The sequence below is a fragment of the Amblyraja radiata genome, chromosome 10, assembly GCF_010909765.2.
Source record: "Amblyraja radiata isolate CabotCenter1 chromosome 10, sAmbRad1.1.pri, whole genome shotgun sequence".
NCBI lineage: Eukaryota > Metazoa > Chordata > Chondrichthyes > Rajiformes > Rajidae > Amblyraja > Amblyraja radiata.
In genome coordinates, this window is record NC_045965.1 from 19,572,961 (window position 1) to 19,589,520 (window position 16,560).

Genomic DNA, 16,560 nt, shown 5'->3' on the forward strand with positions numbered 1-16,560 from the left:
CTGGCACTGTGAGGCAGCAGTTCTACTGGTTGCATCACTGTGCCACACACATTTGGGTCTTGATGCTTTTATTCTTAAAGATTCTTGTATACAGTACTGACATGTTGTCTATTTTGTTCAGTGGTTGTTGCAGACATCACTGTGTATGTTCCAGCGATCCTTTACTACGTGCATCTCTACGAAGGTCCATGGGCCACAAAGGTAGGCACTATACTCCATGTTACTCTGGCAATTGCAAACTCGAAACATAGTGGCACTCTTTCCTGTCTTTGTGAAAGCAAGGGGCTATATTGTGAAAACAACATAAGAGAAAATGAACGATGCACCAGGCTATTAATGTAAAAATTGTCCAGCAACTTTCGTTGCCCAATTGGGCATGTCTAAAATGAGTTTTTTTAACTTAGGATCATGAGACTTCTGGATTCTCAACTTCAGATAGTTGTGGAGTATATTGAATACTCTGGTAGATTTTTGGAAACTAAGAGAATGAAAAGAGATGAGGATCTGGGAGGAACCTTGATGGATCAGGACCAACCACGGTCTTATCAAATGGTAGAACGCGCTTGTGTATGGTCTGTCGCTTGTGTTTTAGATGGTCATGTGAATAAGAGAGATCCTTTGAATTGCAAATAGCCACATTCCGCTGGACAATTTCCACCACACTGCTGTTAGCTTCACATAAGAAGCATCTTGCCTTTACCTACCATGTGAATTTCAAATTGCTACATTTGCACATTAAGTAGCTATTAAACTCACCACAGAAAGTTAATCTAGTAATTAACAGTGTAAGTACCCTTTAATAACATCATAACCATTAATGACAGCCAGACAACTTTGCTTGTCCAGAAAGTGAACAATTAAATTACAGAGCCTTTGTTCCTTCTAACTGTGAATTATGGAGACTTCAATTAAAACTTGATATTTTCTTTACTTTTTTTTCTTTTCATTAAAAAAAATCCTTAATTAGATTTTTCTTTCATCTCTCTTTATTTCCTTAATACTTACCATTAATTTAATTCACTCTCCTTTATTCCTCTACATATTTCTTAACCATTTAGCCTGTTGTCCAAGATGGCTCTCAACTTCACTGTTATTCACTTTCACTTTTGTCAGTCTCATGGATAAAAAGATTATACCCATAAAATCTATGGGAGCAAATCTAACCAAAGTACACAGTGAGATGTTCCACTCAATGTATAATATTATATTCTCCAATAGTCATTTTGATTTGGGAGGAGGATTCAATGTTATCCTCAGTATCCTCCTGTGACCTCTCCCTTATTTATTTATCGTGCAACAACAGTTCTCTTGTGATGTATTTGGGAACGTTGTGCTTTCTGAAAGGAGCAACAACGCACTAAGTTGAATGCACTACAACATTTCACACAGGCTTTTATTAAAACCCTTGTCAAACTCACTACTGTATACTTTGATACTTCAGTCCATTAAAATCATCGCTAATTCAAGATATTGATAGTGTAATGGGGTAATTGAATTAAGTGCACTGCTGAATCGAGGCTTTTTCCAAGTTCAACAAGCCTAGATTGAACTAAGATGATAAATCTCCGCTTCAAGTATTTGGTTTTAACTGTGTGCGGGGATGGGGTTGGTTGGCTGCAGATATATGCTGGTGGGAATCAACATTCTGTGCGCTGTAAGTTGATAGTGAAGGAAAGACAAAATGCTGGAGGAACTCAGCAGTCAGGCAGCATCCCTGGACAACATCAGTAGGTTAGGCTTTAGGTCAGGACCCTTATTCAGAACTTGCATCAGTAAATTCAGTGCACAACGGACTGAAGTATCAAAATATGCAGCAGTGTGTTTGACATGCATTTAAATAAAAGTCTGTGAAATGTTGTAGTGCATTCAACTTAGTGCTTTGTTGCTCCTTTCTCAATGCACAATGTTCCCAAATACATCTAAAGAGAGTGGTAGATGCACAGTAAATAAATAAGGAAGAGGTCACAAGAGGATACTGAGAATAAAATTGAATCCTCGTCCCACATTCGGTGACTATTGGAGAAGATTATATTGTCCACAATGTCTTTGAGTGGAACATCTCTGACTGCTCCTGCAGTTCCTTGTTTCTACCGGTTGACGGCGAAGACCGGTTTGCCAAGAGAGAAGCTCTCATTCCCAATCTCTATCTGTGTGTGTGTATATTTATGCATTTATGGACATGTGTTGGGTGAAGGGAGGTTAGCACTCCAGAGTGATGAGCCAGCTTCCTGTCAGGGAAATAGCATGTTGACACTATGTAGGCTCAAGTGATGAATACCTACATGGTCCAAGGACACTAATGGAAGCATATATTAAAAAAAAACAGTGGTTAGTCTTAGAGGAGGGAGGAAACGCGTTGTTCGGTGAAGGAGAGTGTGTGGGAAAACAAACGGTATCATTTTTACGGATTGATTACCATGCAGTTTTGAACCAACCAAATTATTTAATAAGGTTTAACATTTTGGTGAAGGTGACTGATTTGGACATGGGTGGAGAGTTCCAGCTAAATCCTCTGGAACGTGGCCGCGGAACAAGTGTAGATCATTCTTGGCAACACTGGCTTGCTTGACTTGAAGATAATATCATTTGAAACTGCCTTGAGGTTTTAAATTCTGTCACATTACAGAATCATCATTAGATTTACTGGTATTTTTGTGTACTGAAACAACATAACCAAATCATTAACATGCTCTAAATGCTGATAAAAGTCAAGGTGAAGGCTTCCTTCATCTATGGTGGGTGCTTCAAGATAACAAGCAAACTAGATATGCCATGAAACAAGATCTGCTTGGCTGGTAAACAATTTTTGAAATCGTTTCCTGAGAAGCATGCAGGAGAAGCTGGTTGGGGGTGGGGAAGGAAGGGGGGGGGGGGGGGGGGGGGGGGGTGTTGGAGGTGGAGACAACCAAGGCAATCAACAGCTGAGGGAGCAGTAATGACATTTATTTACTGTTCATTCCATTTAATTATCAGAGTTGTTCATATAAAGGTAACAGCTGCGATTGTGCATTGACTGCCTCACGCTCTTCGCCGTGCGCAGTGAGTAAGTGTTCCTAAATTAGCATCTGCGTTGTGTGTCTAAAATCACACAATACCGCTTCGTACCATGTCATGGGGCACAAATCCCTGGCAAGCTTATGATATTCCTTACCAAAATATAGAACGCAAATGTTTTTTTAAATCTTTGAATATTTCATTTCACCACTTTCTCCTGAAGGCTCTCTCTAATCCTCGATGATCTGCACTACCTTAAACAAGAGTCACTTTTTCCAACGCAAATAAACAGCAGCATGTTTGACCGTGGAGCGCATAATGGTTGAGTCTAATTTTGTCCTGGTGTTGCTGTTAACCTTCTCCTTTGCCAACAAACGTTAAATATTTATTTGCAGGTGCCCTGCTCGATTTGACCCCGTGACTCTCACCCCTTCCTCTACCCAAGGGCAGAGTTAATGCCGTAGGTACAAGTTCTGTTGAGATCCGTTTACACATTCCACGAGTGGAACATGGAGCTTTCCACAATATCTGCGTCATTGCCTATTGTGTTCTCAATGAAGTACAGTGCAAAGTTCTTGCAAAAAAAATTGTAATGTTACTTTTTTTTGTTGCATTTTGCATGGAGAAATGTACTCCACGTCCAATTAGGTGGCAGCTTCTGTTTGCTGAGCTATTGCGTTCATGGCCACTTGCACTGTTGAGTAGAAGATACATTGGGTTTATCACATGGTTTTGTCTAGCACCCTCTTTAGTTTAACTGCATCATGCAAGATGATACAGAGCCAAACAAATCAAACTTCAAATTTGTGTCTGAATTTGCAATTAGACAATGTAGATAAACAGATACATTACAGATGAATAATAGGATAGACTTGAGGGACTGAATGGTTCCTTCAGTTTAATTGCTAATCGATTTCAGATGAGCACCGCAGTAGTAATATCTGTTTATATCTTGAGGTTTAGACTGGGCTCCATTGCCAAGCACCCTGTGGTCAGAAAACCTCATCAGGTGCAGTCTTGACTAAGGTGGCTGCCATGGCTAATTAACAATTACACCTGTTATTAGACTTAACTGGGGAAGAATGAGCACTGAGATGCGAGATACCTGTATGATTTGGTGCCTTAATGTAACATGAAGCAAATTAAACCAACATGAAGCAAATTAAACCATATAGCAAGTCAATTTTGACCCAAAAAAAGCCTTTGCATCTGCATTTAGGCCGAGGGCTAAAATTAGTCAATGTTCCCAACTCATGATCAATATCAGTGGCCCTTTTGGAATTGGTCATATCTTCACTGGTAAATGTAGATTAAACTCAACCATTTTCTGTGGTTTCAAACTAATGATGCCATGTGCAACATGACTTCTTGGGTGATGCACTGCAGAGTCTAATAAAATGTTTGCTGAACGTTTTCATATAATAAGAAGAAATGGAGAGAAAATTGCTTGCGTGGGGAAATCAATTGCTTATCCTGAGCCATGATTCTGTGCCACTGAATCTAAATACACACTTGATGCTAACTTAATATGTGAAAGAAATTTCAAACCTATAAGCTGTACTTTTCCTTTTTTACAGGTATCGTTTTTGCTGTGTGCCTTATTGTATCCTGGACTCATTCTTATTGACCATGGCCACTTTCAATATCCTTACTGATAGAAGCTACATTTAAAAAGAAATGCGGTAACACGAACAGCTTCCCTGTGTTTCATTGGCAGTTGTCCAACATGATGTGGCACTAGGCCATATGGGGTCAGCTGATCTCAGGGTCAGTTCCTCGCCTTTACTGAGTTTATGGGTTGAAATTGGTAATCTAGAGCTTGGATCGAGTGGATGTGGAGAGGATGTTTCCACTAGTGGGAGAGTCTAGGACTAGAGGTTATAGCATCAGAATTAAAAGATTTTCTTTTAGGAAGGAGATGAGGAATTTCTTTAGTCAGAGGGTGGTGAATCTTTGGAATTCTTTGCCACAGAAGGCTGTGGAGGCAAAGTCAGCAGATATATTTAAGGCAGATATGGATAGATTCTTGATTAGTATGGGTGTCAGAGGTTATGGGGAGAAGGCAGGAGAATGGGGATTAGGAGGGAGAGATAGATCAGCCATGATTGAATGGCGGAGTAGACTTGATGGACCAACTGGCCTAATTCTACTCCTATCAGTAGCTACCAATTGCTCATCATGGACTTCTAAGGAAATATGTGTGATGGTTGAGGACAGATTAGTTTTCTTGCCATTTTCACCCTGGGAAGGCAACAGTCCTACACCAGCCTCATGGCTTCAGAAACCGGGTGCAATCTTTGTGGAGCTTGCATGTTGTTCCTGTTTCTGCACAGGCTCCCTCCAAGTGTTCTGGTTTCTCCAATGTGCCAAAGACATGCTAAATGGTAAGTTAATTGGCTACTGTAAATTGCTCCTTTTGCAGGTGGGTGAAAATAGAATCAGGGAAACAGCAGTTAATCGGAATGTGAAAGGCAGAATGGAAGTGGTATGGTGGGTGCTTCATGGTCAGCGTGGTTGGTGTGCTCGATGATTCTGACTCCATGACCTAATGGATCAAAAATATACTGCCTGACAACACTACAATAGTAATAAAACTGATGCAAAATACCACCTCATGATTGTAACCTAATTGTTTTTATTTGGTTGGTTTTCAGGCTATTATTCAGTTAATCTGTCCGCACACTTTATCTAAGTCCTATTTATATAATGAATTCTGAAAATGTTGAATGATATTCTTCTGGAAACTTTTCTATTGTGAAAGCTGGGGACTTTGGTTTGATTCCATATTTGGTCTTCGTCAATACTTGTGTGTAATCCTTATCATGACAACACATACAACTGCATCAGCCTGGGCCTCACCCTGTGGGGGGTGCTGGGCCTTTTGAATGACCGGGTCTTCTTAGGGTCAGTAGCATTTTGCATGGCCCTTAATTATAAGCAAATGGAGCTTTACCATGCGCCGCCTTTCTTCTGTTATCTCCTTGGAAGCTATTTAAGAAACTTGAGAAATGGAGGGTGAGTAACTGAAAAGGAGTGGTATTTTAGTTTGTGCTGTGTCAAATGGATCAAGTAAGTTTTGCAAATGTTTCTATTTTGCCATTGTTCTGTAAATAGCTTAAATACAAAGGCAAGCCTTCTTTTTAGAATATTAGTTATTCTTCAAATATGTCTTTACAACCTTCAGTGGACAATAAGAGTAATTTTGTGGTGTCTTGATTAGAGTTGTATAATGCCGGCCAAAAACTATTTTAATTGTGACTAACACAGTTTGTGGAATAGGCTGTAGATTGGACAGTCTCAGATCTGTGTGTTATTATCTCTGATGAAACAGTGATATAAATTCTGTAACTTGACTGAACACAGAATAGAGTTAAATTACTCCAGGGATGAAGGGAGTAGGGAGGGGTGAACAGCACAAGAACAGAAATGGACTTGCCTGATATAACACAAAGTTGAAAAGCTTATTGTCACTCATTCTGAAACCATGGATATGTACAATGACCATGTACAAGATATTGGAAAGCTGATGATATTGTTCAGAACTACAACCCATCTTGAGTCAATGTATTCTGAAGTGTTGGGGTGAAAATAAGAGCGTTATATAGTGATTAATTGTAATTGTCTTATGTAAATCCTGTCACGACTGTGATCTCCAGAAGTAATTCATAGCCACAAAATACTTTAAAAATGTTGTCATAGTGGGGAAGCCTAACGGCCAGTTTACACAAAATATTAACCGAGTAGGTTTTGTCAGATGTTGCAAGTTTCAAGCCACATTGCAAGAAATAAAATACAAGCTTCCACAAGTAACTGAGATAAAGAACTTATTCTTTTCGTTTGGTTGAAGAATGAATATCGTTCATGGCATTCGGCATCTGAGATGGGCCTTATTCAAAAAGACAGCACCTATAACAACTCAGCACCCCTTAGTTCTGCACTGGACCGTAAGCTTAGATTGTGCTGAAGTCCAGAAGTAGTTTTAAATCTACAGCTTTCTGATTGGTTAGATGTTATCATTAAAGTCATTGAGTTATAAATTTTGAGAAGTATTTGTGGAAAAATTGTCCAAAGCAACTTAAAGTTTCATTAATGCATTCAGTTGCTATGTTTCATGTTGCATCTAAACACCATGAATGGTGAACGATAGCGTAGCAGTTTTGTTATTGGGTGACCAATCCATCGATCTGAACTAATGATCTTGAGTTTCAATTCCAACATGGGCAGCTGTAGAATTTAAATTTAATTAATTAAATAGGTAAAGAATAAGGAGCTGCAATCAGTAATGATGATGATGTAGCTTCAGATCGTTATATAACCACATTTGGTTCACCAATGTCAGGATGGAAATTTGTCCTTCTTATCTGATTTGGCTTAGTGCGACACAGGACATATACTTGTGTATTTGACTAATAACCCTCAGAAATTGCGGAGCAACTCAGTTTATAGGAAATTAGGCAAAGGTAAACATGTTGATATTACTAATAAAGCACAAGAATGAAATAAGATATTGATTGTTTTTAATTTGATTTGTCATTATTTAAGTTGTCATAGGATACTGTAATTGCTTAATTATTATTAATTGCTAAATTATTAATGTTTAATAATTAACCTATGCTTTCATATAATTGGGCTAGGTGTTGCAGGGATAAGGAAAGATAAGGCTGCTGATAAGCAAATATTTCAGCCAATATGTAAACATGATTGTCAAACCCTGTCATAGTCATTATAGAACATAAGTGTACAAAGAGTGTTGGAGCATAGGTAGGAAAGTTTTTTTTAGAGAGGGGTGTGGGTAATGTTGTGGGCTGGCGCAATACAGACAAAGTGAAGCCACTGTGACATTCTTTTACAGATATAAATGATATGAAACCTATGCTGTGCACTTCAATTCAATCTGGGGAGAAGATGTATTATGGGGTTTTTTTTTCTCATTGTGGATATTAGTGCCCAAGAGATGGAAATAAACTTTAATTATACCAGAAACCATTTTTTTTCTCTTCTGTTGTAGGTTAAAACAATTGCTCAAAAATACCCTTGTGGTGTTGATTTCATTTGCTTGTTGCTGGCTACCCTTCCTCACCAGTTTCCAACAGTGTCTGCAGGTGATTCGAAGGATTTTCCCAGTGGATAGAGGTTTGTTTGAGGTGCGTTCAGCAGATTATTGGTAACTATATGATTTATTATAGATGTTTACCATTTACAGCACTTGGAGATTGTAGCGGCACGTGTAATTTCAAGCCATAATGTAACTCGGAAATAATGCCAATTTGGTATTTTTCCTCATGTTGCAGAAGCACTGGGAATGTTGAAAAAAGATCTTTTACCAGGTCAACAAAATGAACCATGCTTATGAGCCCAATTATCCAACTAAACCTAAGGTGCAAAGCACACTATCCCCACCTGACAACAAGTTCATCGTAAAATCTCCATGATTAACATTTCAATGATAATATTAGCTCAGCAACGGTGTAAAAGTCTTACGTCAAATACTTATTTGGACATGGGTGAGGGCGAACTTGAGAAATTGTTAGCGTTAGCAAGTTAGACAAGTTAGGCATCTCCAATTGCTGTTTAAAAATATGCTGATGTGTAAATTACACGTTCAGCCATAAAATTGATATCTGCTCAGTTTGTTTGTAGAATGCGTCAAGCGTTAACCTTCTAACCTTTCTCTGTGTCCTCATCAAATTCGGGGCTGATATTCTATCTGTGCCATGTATGAGGGAAATTATTCCATCAGTCTGAGGCGTGGCCAGCTTGCCTGTGAAGTTATGTCCCCTCCAGTTGTGACACTGACAACTGTCTCTGCCGTTTCTATTTCCTGTCTTGAATAGAGGTATCAGATATTGCATTCTTGATACTGATATCATAGCCTTCCACAGATAGCCCATTTATAGAACCAATTTGGCTCAAACGTAACCCTTGAAATTGGCGTGCACTTGTATCGTAAACACCACAGATTCTGTTGACTCAGTCAGGCCTGTGAATGTTAGTGCCACACATTATTCTGCCATTTTGGTGTTTGGTGTGCTGTGAGCAATAACTTTGCTGGACTTGACAGCAAACAAATCAGTGATAGAGCACTTGACCACAACTTGGTCAAGTTCTCTTTTACAAATGCTTTTTAATTCAACAGAATGAATGAAATAACTATGGAACATGAAACCTGTGTTAAAGTCTTAGTAGTTGTTAATTTATTTTGATTCTGATGTTGTTTGCATGTTCGAGTGGAAGTGGTGCAGCTGTTGGGGGTTCCATGTATTTGTGGCATCGCTGGCCCCATCCAGACACTAAAAATCACCACTCTACTTGTGATACTGAATCAATGGCCATTCTCTAGGATATACAAGTACTTTGCACTTGATTCACTGAAAAACATAGGAAGAAGGCATTCTCTTTTCTTCATCCCAAATGTCCATCAAAACAATTGGAAGCAACGTTTCCCTTTCTGGATGCACAAACAAATCTCTGCAGTTGCCTTTTGTAATTCAGCACAGATCAAGAATGAAACCTGCAGCTTTCATGTCTGCCTGGTCTAGAACTATGTGGGGGGGGGGGGAAAGTATTTATTCCACAAGTGGTAGCTTTGTTATTTCTTCACACACCAACTTGTGGCAGTATGCAATAAAAATGGTAATTAAGCAAATCTATTGTAATGGTTAGTATATGTTCAATTGCTTTGCTCAGTAGTAAAATATCTTATAACTTGTTACAGCTTTCTTCTGCTCTTGGTTTAATCAGATACCATTTGCTAAGTATTTGCAGGAATCTATTTTAATGGACTTCAGTTGTGTTTAAGTTTCAACTGTCATGTAGCAGGCTTTGGAGAAGTGTGCAGATTCAAGCAAGAATTACATTTCAGTGCTCTGGAAGAAAGATATGTTGTTGTGCCACTGCAAATCTTTTTTTATCACATCTCTTGTTGATCTTCAAAAGTGCTTTGCATATAATTACTCTGAAGTTCATTGGCCACTGTCACTAAAGGTTCATGTTAATAGGCTAATAATACATAGTCTTGGATTATTGATCCAGTGATAGTTCAAATTAACATATAGTTAATTAGGGCGGTAGAACTGGAATACAACAAGCTGATGTTAGTAATGTGGAGTAGACAAATGTGGTATTGAATCTACTGATTAATCTCAAAAGAAACCATCAGACTGCTGATGTCCACCTTGACTTAACTGTGACTCCAAGCCCCAGCTATGTGGTTGACTAGCCAGCAGGGCGGCACCTCCAGATTTTGCCGTGCTCCAAATGTTAGCGAGAAGGAATGTGCAGGACTGACAGACTGTGTGCTTAGTGGTCAGTCTACATAGCAGAACATTCATCTAATGAAGTGAAGTACAATTGACCTCGGGGGAGTTGTAGGGATTTCCATATCATGTGAATGAAGGATAAATCCTTGATATTTAGGAAAAATGTAGCATGATGTGTGGAGAAATAATCCATGAATGTTAGATAAATGTTCAGTAATGTATTTATTGTATTGATTTGGAAAGAATTTTGCAACAGATATTAACACTACTTAAAATTCAAGGACACTTCATAGTCAATGGAACGATTGGAGGGGATAGCGCTGTTAACTTTTGAAATATCAGTTCTTGGCCAGTACAGCACCAGCTGACTAGATTGCAGAATCCAATAAACCTTGTCTATAAAGCTCCTTGCAATCTGTACAGACACACATCTCTTGGTTTTTTTTCTCCTTCCTTTCAGCCCTTTAGTCTCGGAACTTGGTCAGAATTACTTGGCAGTTATTTGATTTGTGTTTTGCCAGATGTTGATGATGCAATCTCTGCGTATTTCAGAGAAAACTGCTGGACTTTACTGTGGATCGTGAAAACCAACTGCATAATAGCTACAGTATAAACCTGAAAAACCCTTAATAAACTGCTCCAAATGACAAAATATATGCATAGCAAAATTGGAAATCTACCACTGTGGGACAAGAACATTTTGGTCTTTGGGCTATTTTCCACGTGTAGCGGAAAAATTATTTATGATAGATTTCATGTTCAAGATCCAAACTAGGAGAGGCACAGTAGTGCAGCTAGCAGATTCATAGTCATACAGCATGGCATCAGGCCCTTCAGCCCAACAGGCCCGTCAGCCCATGCCGACCAAGATGCCCCATCAGCAGTAATCTGCTGATACTTTGTTGGGTTAATATCTCTCTAAATCATTCTTATCCATGTACCTGTCCAAATGTCTTTTAAATGTTGTTATAGTAACTGCCTCAACTACCCACCCCCCCATCCCCCTCCCCCAGCAGCTCGATCCATACCCACCAGGTGTGAACCAGTTGCCCCTCAGGACTATTAAATCTTTCCTCTCTCACCATAATCCTATGATCTCTGGGGGTTCTGGACTCCCCTACTCTGGGTAAAAGACCGTGCATCTACCCTGTCTATTTCCATCATTAATTAATACACCTCTGATGATCACCCCTTATCCTCCTCCACTCCAAGGAATAAAGTTCTAGCCTGTGCAAACTCTCCCTATAACTCAGGCCTCGAGCCCTGTAAATCAGTACTCCAATCCTCACCAATGTATTGTACCACTATAACATAACATCCCAACTTCTATACTCACTACCCGGACCGATGAAGGTCAGTGCACTGGATGGCTTCTTGACCATCCTATGATCCTGTTATGTCACCTTCAATGACTTGTGCACATGTACTCCCAGATCCCACTGCTGTACAACATTCCCGAGAGCCCTCCTGTTCACTGTGAAATTCCTATCCTGGTTTGACTAACAGCAATGGACCCCACACCAATCCCTGAGTCACACACTAGTCACAGGCATCCAGTACGAAAAACAACTTTCCACCATCACCACTCTACTTCTTTCCATGAAGCCTATTTTCTATCCAGTCGGCTGGCTCTCCCTGGATCCCATGTGATCTAACCTACCATAGAAGCCAACTATGCAGAACCTTATTAAATGCCTTAGTGAGGTCTATATTTTCAACGAATATAGCTCTGACCTCATCAACTTTTACTTCAAAAACTCTGCATGTTCTCCCTGTGATCATATGGGTTTCTTTCTGGTGCTGTTTTCCTCCCACACGTCGTAGAAAATCAGAGACATTTGAATTGATATAGTAATTGGCTGCTGTGAATTGTCCCTTTTGTGTAGGTGAATGGTAGAATCAGGTGAGAGGTGATGCGAATGAGGGGACAACAAATAAAATGCCCTTGAGCAAAGGTTTAATGTTAAGGGTTGTTTGACAACTGGTGCAGAATTGGTGGGCAATGACTATTTCCACAGAGTATGACTATGTTTGTTTCCTTTGATTTATACTTATAATCACAAAGTCTTCTCACTTCCAATTTTCAAACTGTTTCCCCCATCACATAATCATTATATTTTGTTGATACTACTATTTCTTGAACAATTTCCCTAAATTCCAAAAATGTCACCTGCTCTTATTCCTCCCAATATTCCACACCATGTTGAAATGAAAATTGTTGCACAGTAAACTGTAATTTATACTTTCTTTAAGTTTCAATGCTGCAAAAACCTTTAAACCTCTCATTTTTTCCAATTCCTCAAAAATTAACACGTTTTCAAAAATTCAAAGCTTGCTGTCAACTAATTAATGATCCTCGACAAGTGATATTTCTTATTTTCCTATGATGTCATTGCCAGACTGGTATAAGGTTTAGGCTTTGCCTTTTTTGTTTTTTGATTTTTTTTAAATGACTTGACTTTTTATGTCCCAATTTGATATTCCAACACACATTCTGTGAACGACCACTAGTCTGTGCTATTGTATAGTTTAGCGATGACTTTCACACTAGAAAATGTAAGTTGGTAACTTTATTGGCACTTGCATAATTTACACTTTTGTCCAGTATTAGCAATTGAAGTATTGTTGCTCTAGTGGTACGAACTTAAAGATGAATTTTGAAAACCTGAGTCGGATTTACAGATTCGGTGCACCAGCGTTGTTGATTGTTGCTGTACATGCAGGTGGACTATTTTGCTGTGCCAATTCATTGATGAGGAGCAAGTGTGACCACTATTCATTTCAACAGCCTACCTGAAGATGGCTGCACCCTAGACCATTGCATAATTTCAGTTGTATGGCAGGGTGCAGTTGAGACTAAAATATAGGACATGGATATAATGTTCCAATATTTTGTGGCAATTTTTGTGTATAAAATCATGAGAGGAATAGATCGGGAAAATGAACAAAGTCTCTTGCCCAGAGTAGGTGAATCGGGGACCAGAGCACATAGGTTTAAGGTGGGGAAAATACTTAACAGGAATCTGAGGGGTAACTTTTTCACACAAAGGGTTGTGGGTGTATGGAACAAGCAGCCAGAGGAGGTAGGTGATGCTGGGACTATCTCAACGAGTAAGAAGCAGTTAGACAGGTACATGGGTAGGACAGGTTTGGAGGGATATGGACCAAACACAGGCAGGTGGGACTATGCAGCTGGGACATGTTGGCTGGTGAGGGCAAAAGGCCTGTTTCCATGCTGTATCACTGTGACTCTGACAATGGTGAGGTTCTTTGGGTTTGACATTACTTGGCAACTAATATTTCACTTAACTTTCAGCCTATTTCTCAGCAGTCTTCTTGTCCAAACCACCCTACTACTTATTGGCAAAGATCTCTGAGTGCATATGAGGTGTATATGCCAGCATATGGTTGGATCAATCATAATGCTGAAATAAACTAGGCTGCTGGATAAGTCACATTCCCTCTCTTAGTCAACTGTCACAACCTTGAATGTTTGTAAATGTCTCTGATATTTAGAAACATTCCAAATTTTAGAATTTTTCAGTTTTCTAGTACTTGAAACTATTTAAAATACAAAACAATATAATGAAATTTAAATAACTAGATTTAACAAAAAAAAGATTTAATACTTGTTTCCTTGCAGCTGGTTCCCCCATTGATATGAATGGAGTTGTGGTTCCTGTGCAAGACTTAACCTGGCATAGGTTCAGCTAGAAATTTAGAGAATGTCATGGCTGCTTGTTCCATACACCCACAGCCCTTTGTGTGATAAAGTTACCCCTTAGATTCCTATTAAGTATTTTCCCCTTCACCTTAAACCTATGTGCTCTGTTCCTCGATTCACCTACTCTGGGCACTATACTCCATGACTCCGCTAAAAAAGGCAATCAGCTATCAAGAGGTTCTGCTTTTGTGTTTGTGTGCACCAGTAGAAATCCTAAATTTGCCCATGTCCAGGGAAATAGTAACAGATAGAGAAGAGGTAACTTGAGGTGGACGGTGAAGTTGCAGAGTGTGGTGTCGTACATTTCTTGGTCGTGCAGAATCCACTGCCTAATTTATGACCTATTTTTGGGTTGTTAGCTGTTTCCCTAGTTTGTCTCTTAATATATCGGTAAGGTCACACCACATGATACAGTGTCGTGTTGCAGAATTGTGCTGAGTGACTAAGACGTTAAAGGAAAAAATATAAGCACGGGTCTTCAGTTTGCACAGCAGGGGTACTGAACTTCCATAAATATTCAGAAAAATTAAAGCAACAGAACTTCAAAAGCCAGGGACATTGCTAATTTAATCTGAGTTAATGTAATTACAAACAAGACCTCTCCAGGAAGAAATTCTAAAATCTCTAAAAGATATTGAATAAGGATGTATTTAGTATATTGCAACAATTTTAGTTTTGCCTAATTGCATAGGTAACATTGACCACAGAGATCTGAACTGTATAGGAAATATATTTTTTGTGTAACATTTGTTCATCTTGTTAAATACTAGTAGTGTTTTTTGTCAATCTCAATTTGATTCGACTGAAATTTATTCAAATTTATTTTCAAATAATAATTCTGTTGAATGTTCTGCATTTGTTCTCACTTTGCTGGGTAAGAAAACACTTATAATTTACAAGTTTTCTTTGGTACACTGAATTTGATCCAATAATTTGTTTATCAATACTTTTCCATCATGTGGAAAAGATTTAACAAATGCTCTTGAGGCAGAGTAAAATAACTCCTTCATACAGGATCCAGATAAATATCTAGGAATCAATAACTTACTACAGTGGTTCTTTGGGCAGGGGAATAGTGGGAAAAGTGTATTGCAAGTGGAGAATAGGAAAATTGATAAGTTTACAGAATGTTTGCTTCCCTCAATTTGAAGGGAGCAATAAACTCCAAGCTTCCACTCCACGTATTACATGATTGATGGATTTGTCGTCTTTACTCATTTCATGCTTTCCAGTGTTATTCTTCTGAATGTACACTTTTGAACCTTGTTTTCAAATCCCCTGGAATATCTTTAGTACTTGTCAGAAGCCCTGATCTCAGTAGCCATTTCTAATGAGTATTTCTTGTTAAAGGATACAAAAATTCACAGAATAGCTAAAATGTGGTAGGAGGCCATTCAGTCTGTTGAATCTGTACCAACTGCTAGCAAGCAATCTAGATATTCTTGTTCCTCTGCCCTTGATCTAATTGCCTTGCAAGTTCATGCACTAATCACAATCTGCATGGATCATGGGGTCCCACATTTCATCTTGGGATATTGATAGAGTGAGGAACTCATTGAATAAATGGTTCTCATTGCATCTGGTAAATTTGACTAATGCTTAGTTTAAAAATGTAAAACCAACCCTGTTTTTGATTGATCTAAATTGATGATCTGCAAGACTTTGTGTCTAATAAATGGTTATATGTGTTTCTAAATAGGATAAAGTTGGAAATGTGTGGTGCAGTTTATCTGTAATCCTGAAGGTGAAGGAGATACTGTCACAACAGACACAGATTTGGCTCAGGTAGTCTTTTTGTTCCCGTTGAACAATTATGTGTTGTTTAAACATTTCACAGTTGTTACCTCAACAAATTATGAGTTGGTATTTTTAAAGTAATTGCAAATAATATATATTTAATTTTAAAAGCTCTGTTTATTTTTAATTGGAAGATGGCTTATTTTTCTTCCACTGTATGGCTACTTATGACACCATTGAGATCAGTTAATTTTATGTATTCAGTTGAAACTGGCCTATAGCAATCTGGGGCTTTGAGAATGGGCATCAATTGAGGTATTTAGGTCACCTGGCCAACGATATGAAAACAGTAGAGTCAAAACATTTGAGGATAAAATAACACATTCAATACGAATTTGGTGCCATGGAGTTGTACAGCACAGGAACAGGCCCTTCAGCCCAACACATCCATGCCAACCGTTTTGCCCAAATGGATGGTACTTGGTGAAGAAAGGACCAAATGGAGTTTCATACTTATTAGACTTTTATTTATTTTTTATTTTTATTTATTAGAAGTAGTGCTGTGGTGGATGTTTGTGTAAAATTTTAATGTGGTTGTGTTCTTTATTATTGTACCGCTGCTGGCAACCCAAATACCACCGACCTTGGTTGTGTGGCAATAAAATTATTTCTATTCTTCTATTCTAGTGTACATTACAATGATATAAGCCAAAAATAACATAATACATTTCTTGTACCACTCATATTTTAAACTTTAAAAAGAAGAAAAGTAAAGAGAGTTAGATAGGATAGTAAGTGCGTGAAAGAGTGATCAAGAGAGACCCTTAGAGACGAAGAACTCGAAAA

At 38.6% G+C, this 16,560-nt stretch overlaps 1 protein-coding gene across 1 annotated transcript in view; it reads left to right on the forward strand.

The window, feature by feature from the left end:
• Nucleotides 1–16,560, forward strand: part of alg6 (ALG6 alpha-1,3-glucosyltransferase) — a 37,351-nt gene that overhangs the window by 9,182 nt on the left and 11,609 nt on the right. The window contains exons 6-10 of the mRNA XM_033028280.1: nucleotides 122–201; nucleotides 4,572–4,636; nucleotides 5,827–6,009; nucleotides 8,003–8,138; nucleotides 15,677–15,762. Coding sequence (XP_032884171.1) covers nucleotides 122–201; nucleotides 4,572–4,636; nucleotides 5,827–6,009; nucleotides 8,003–8,138; nucleotides 15,677–15,762 — 550 coding nt within the window. The remainder of the gene's footprint in view (nucleotides 1–121; nucleotides 202–4,571; nucleotides 4,637–5,826; nucleotides 6,010–8,002; nucleotides 8,139–15,676; nucleotides 15,763–16,560) is intronic.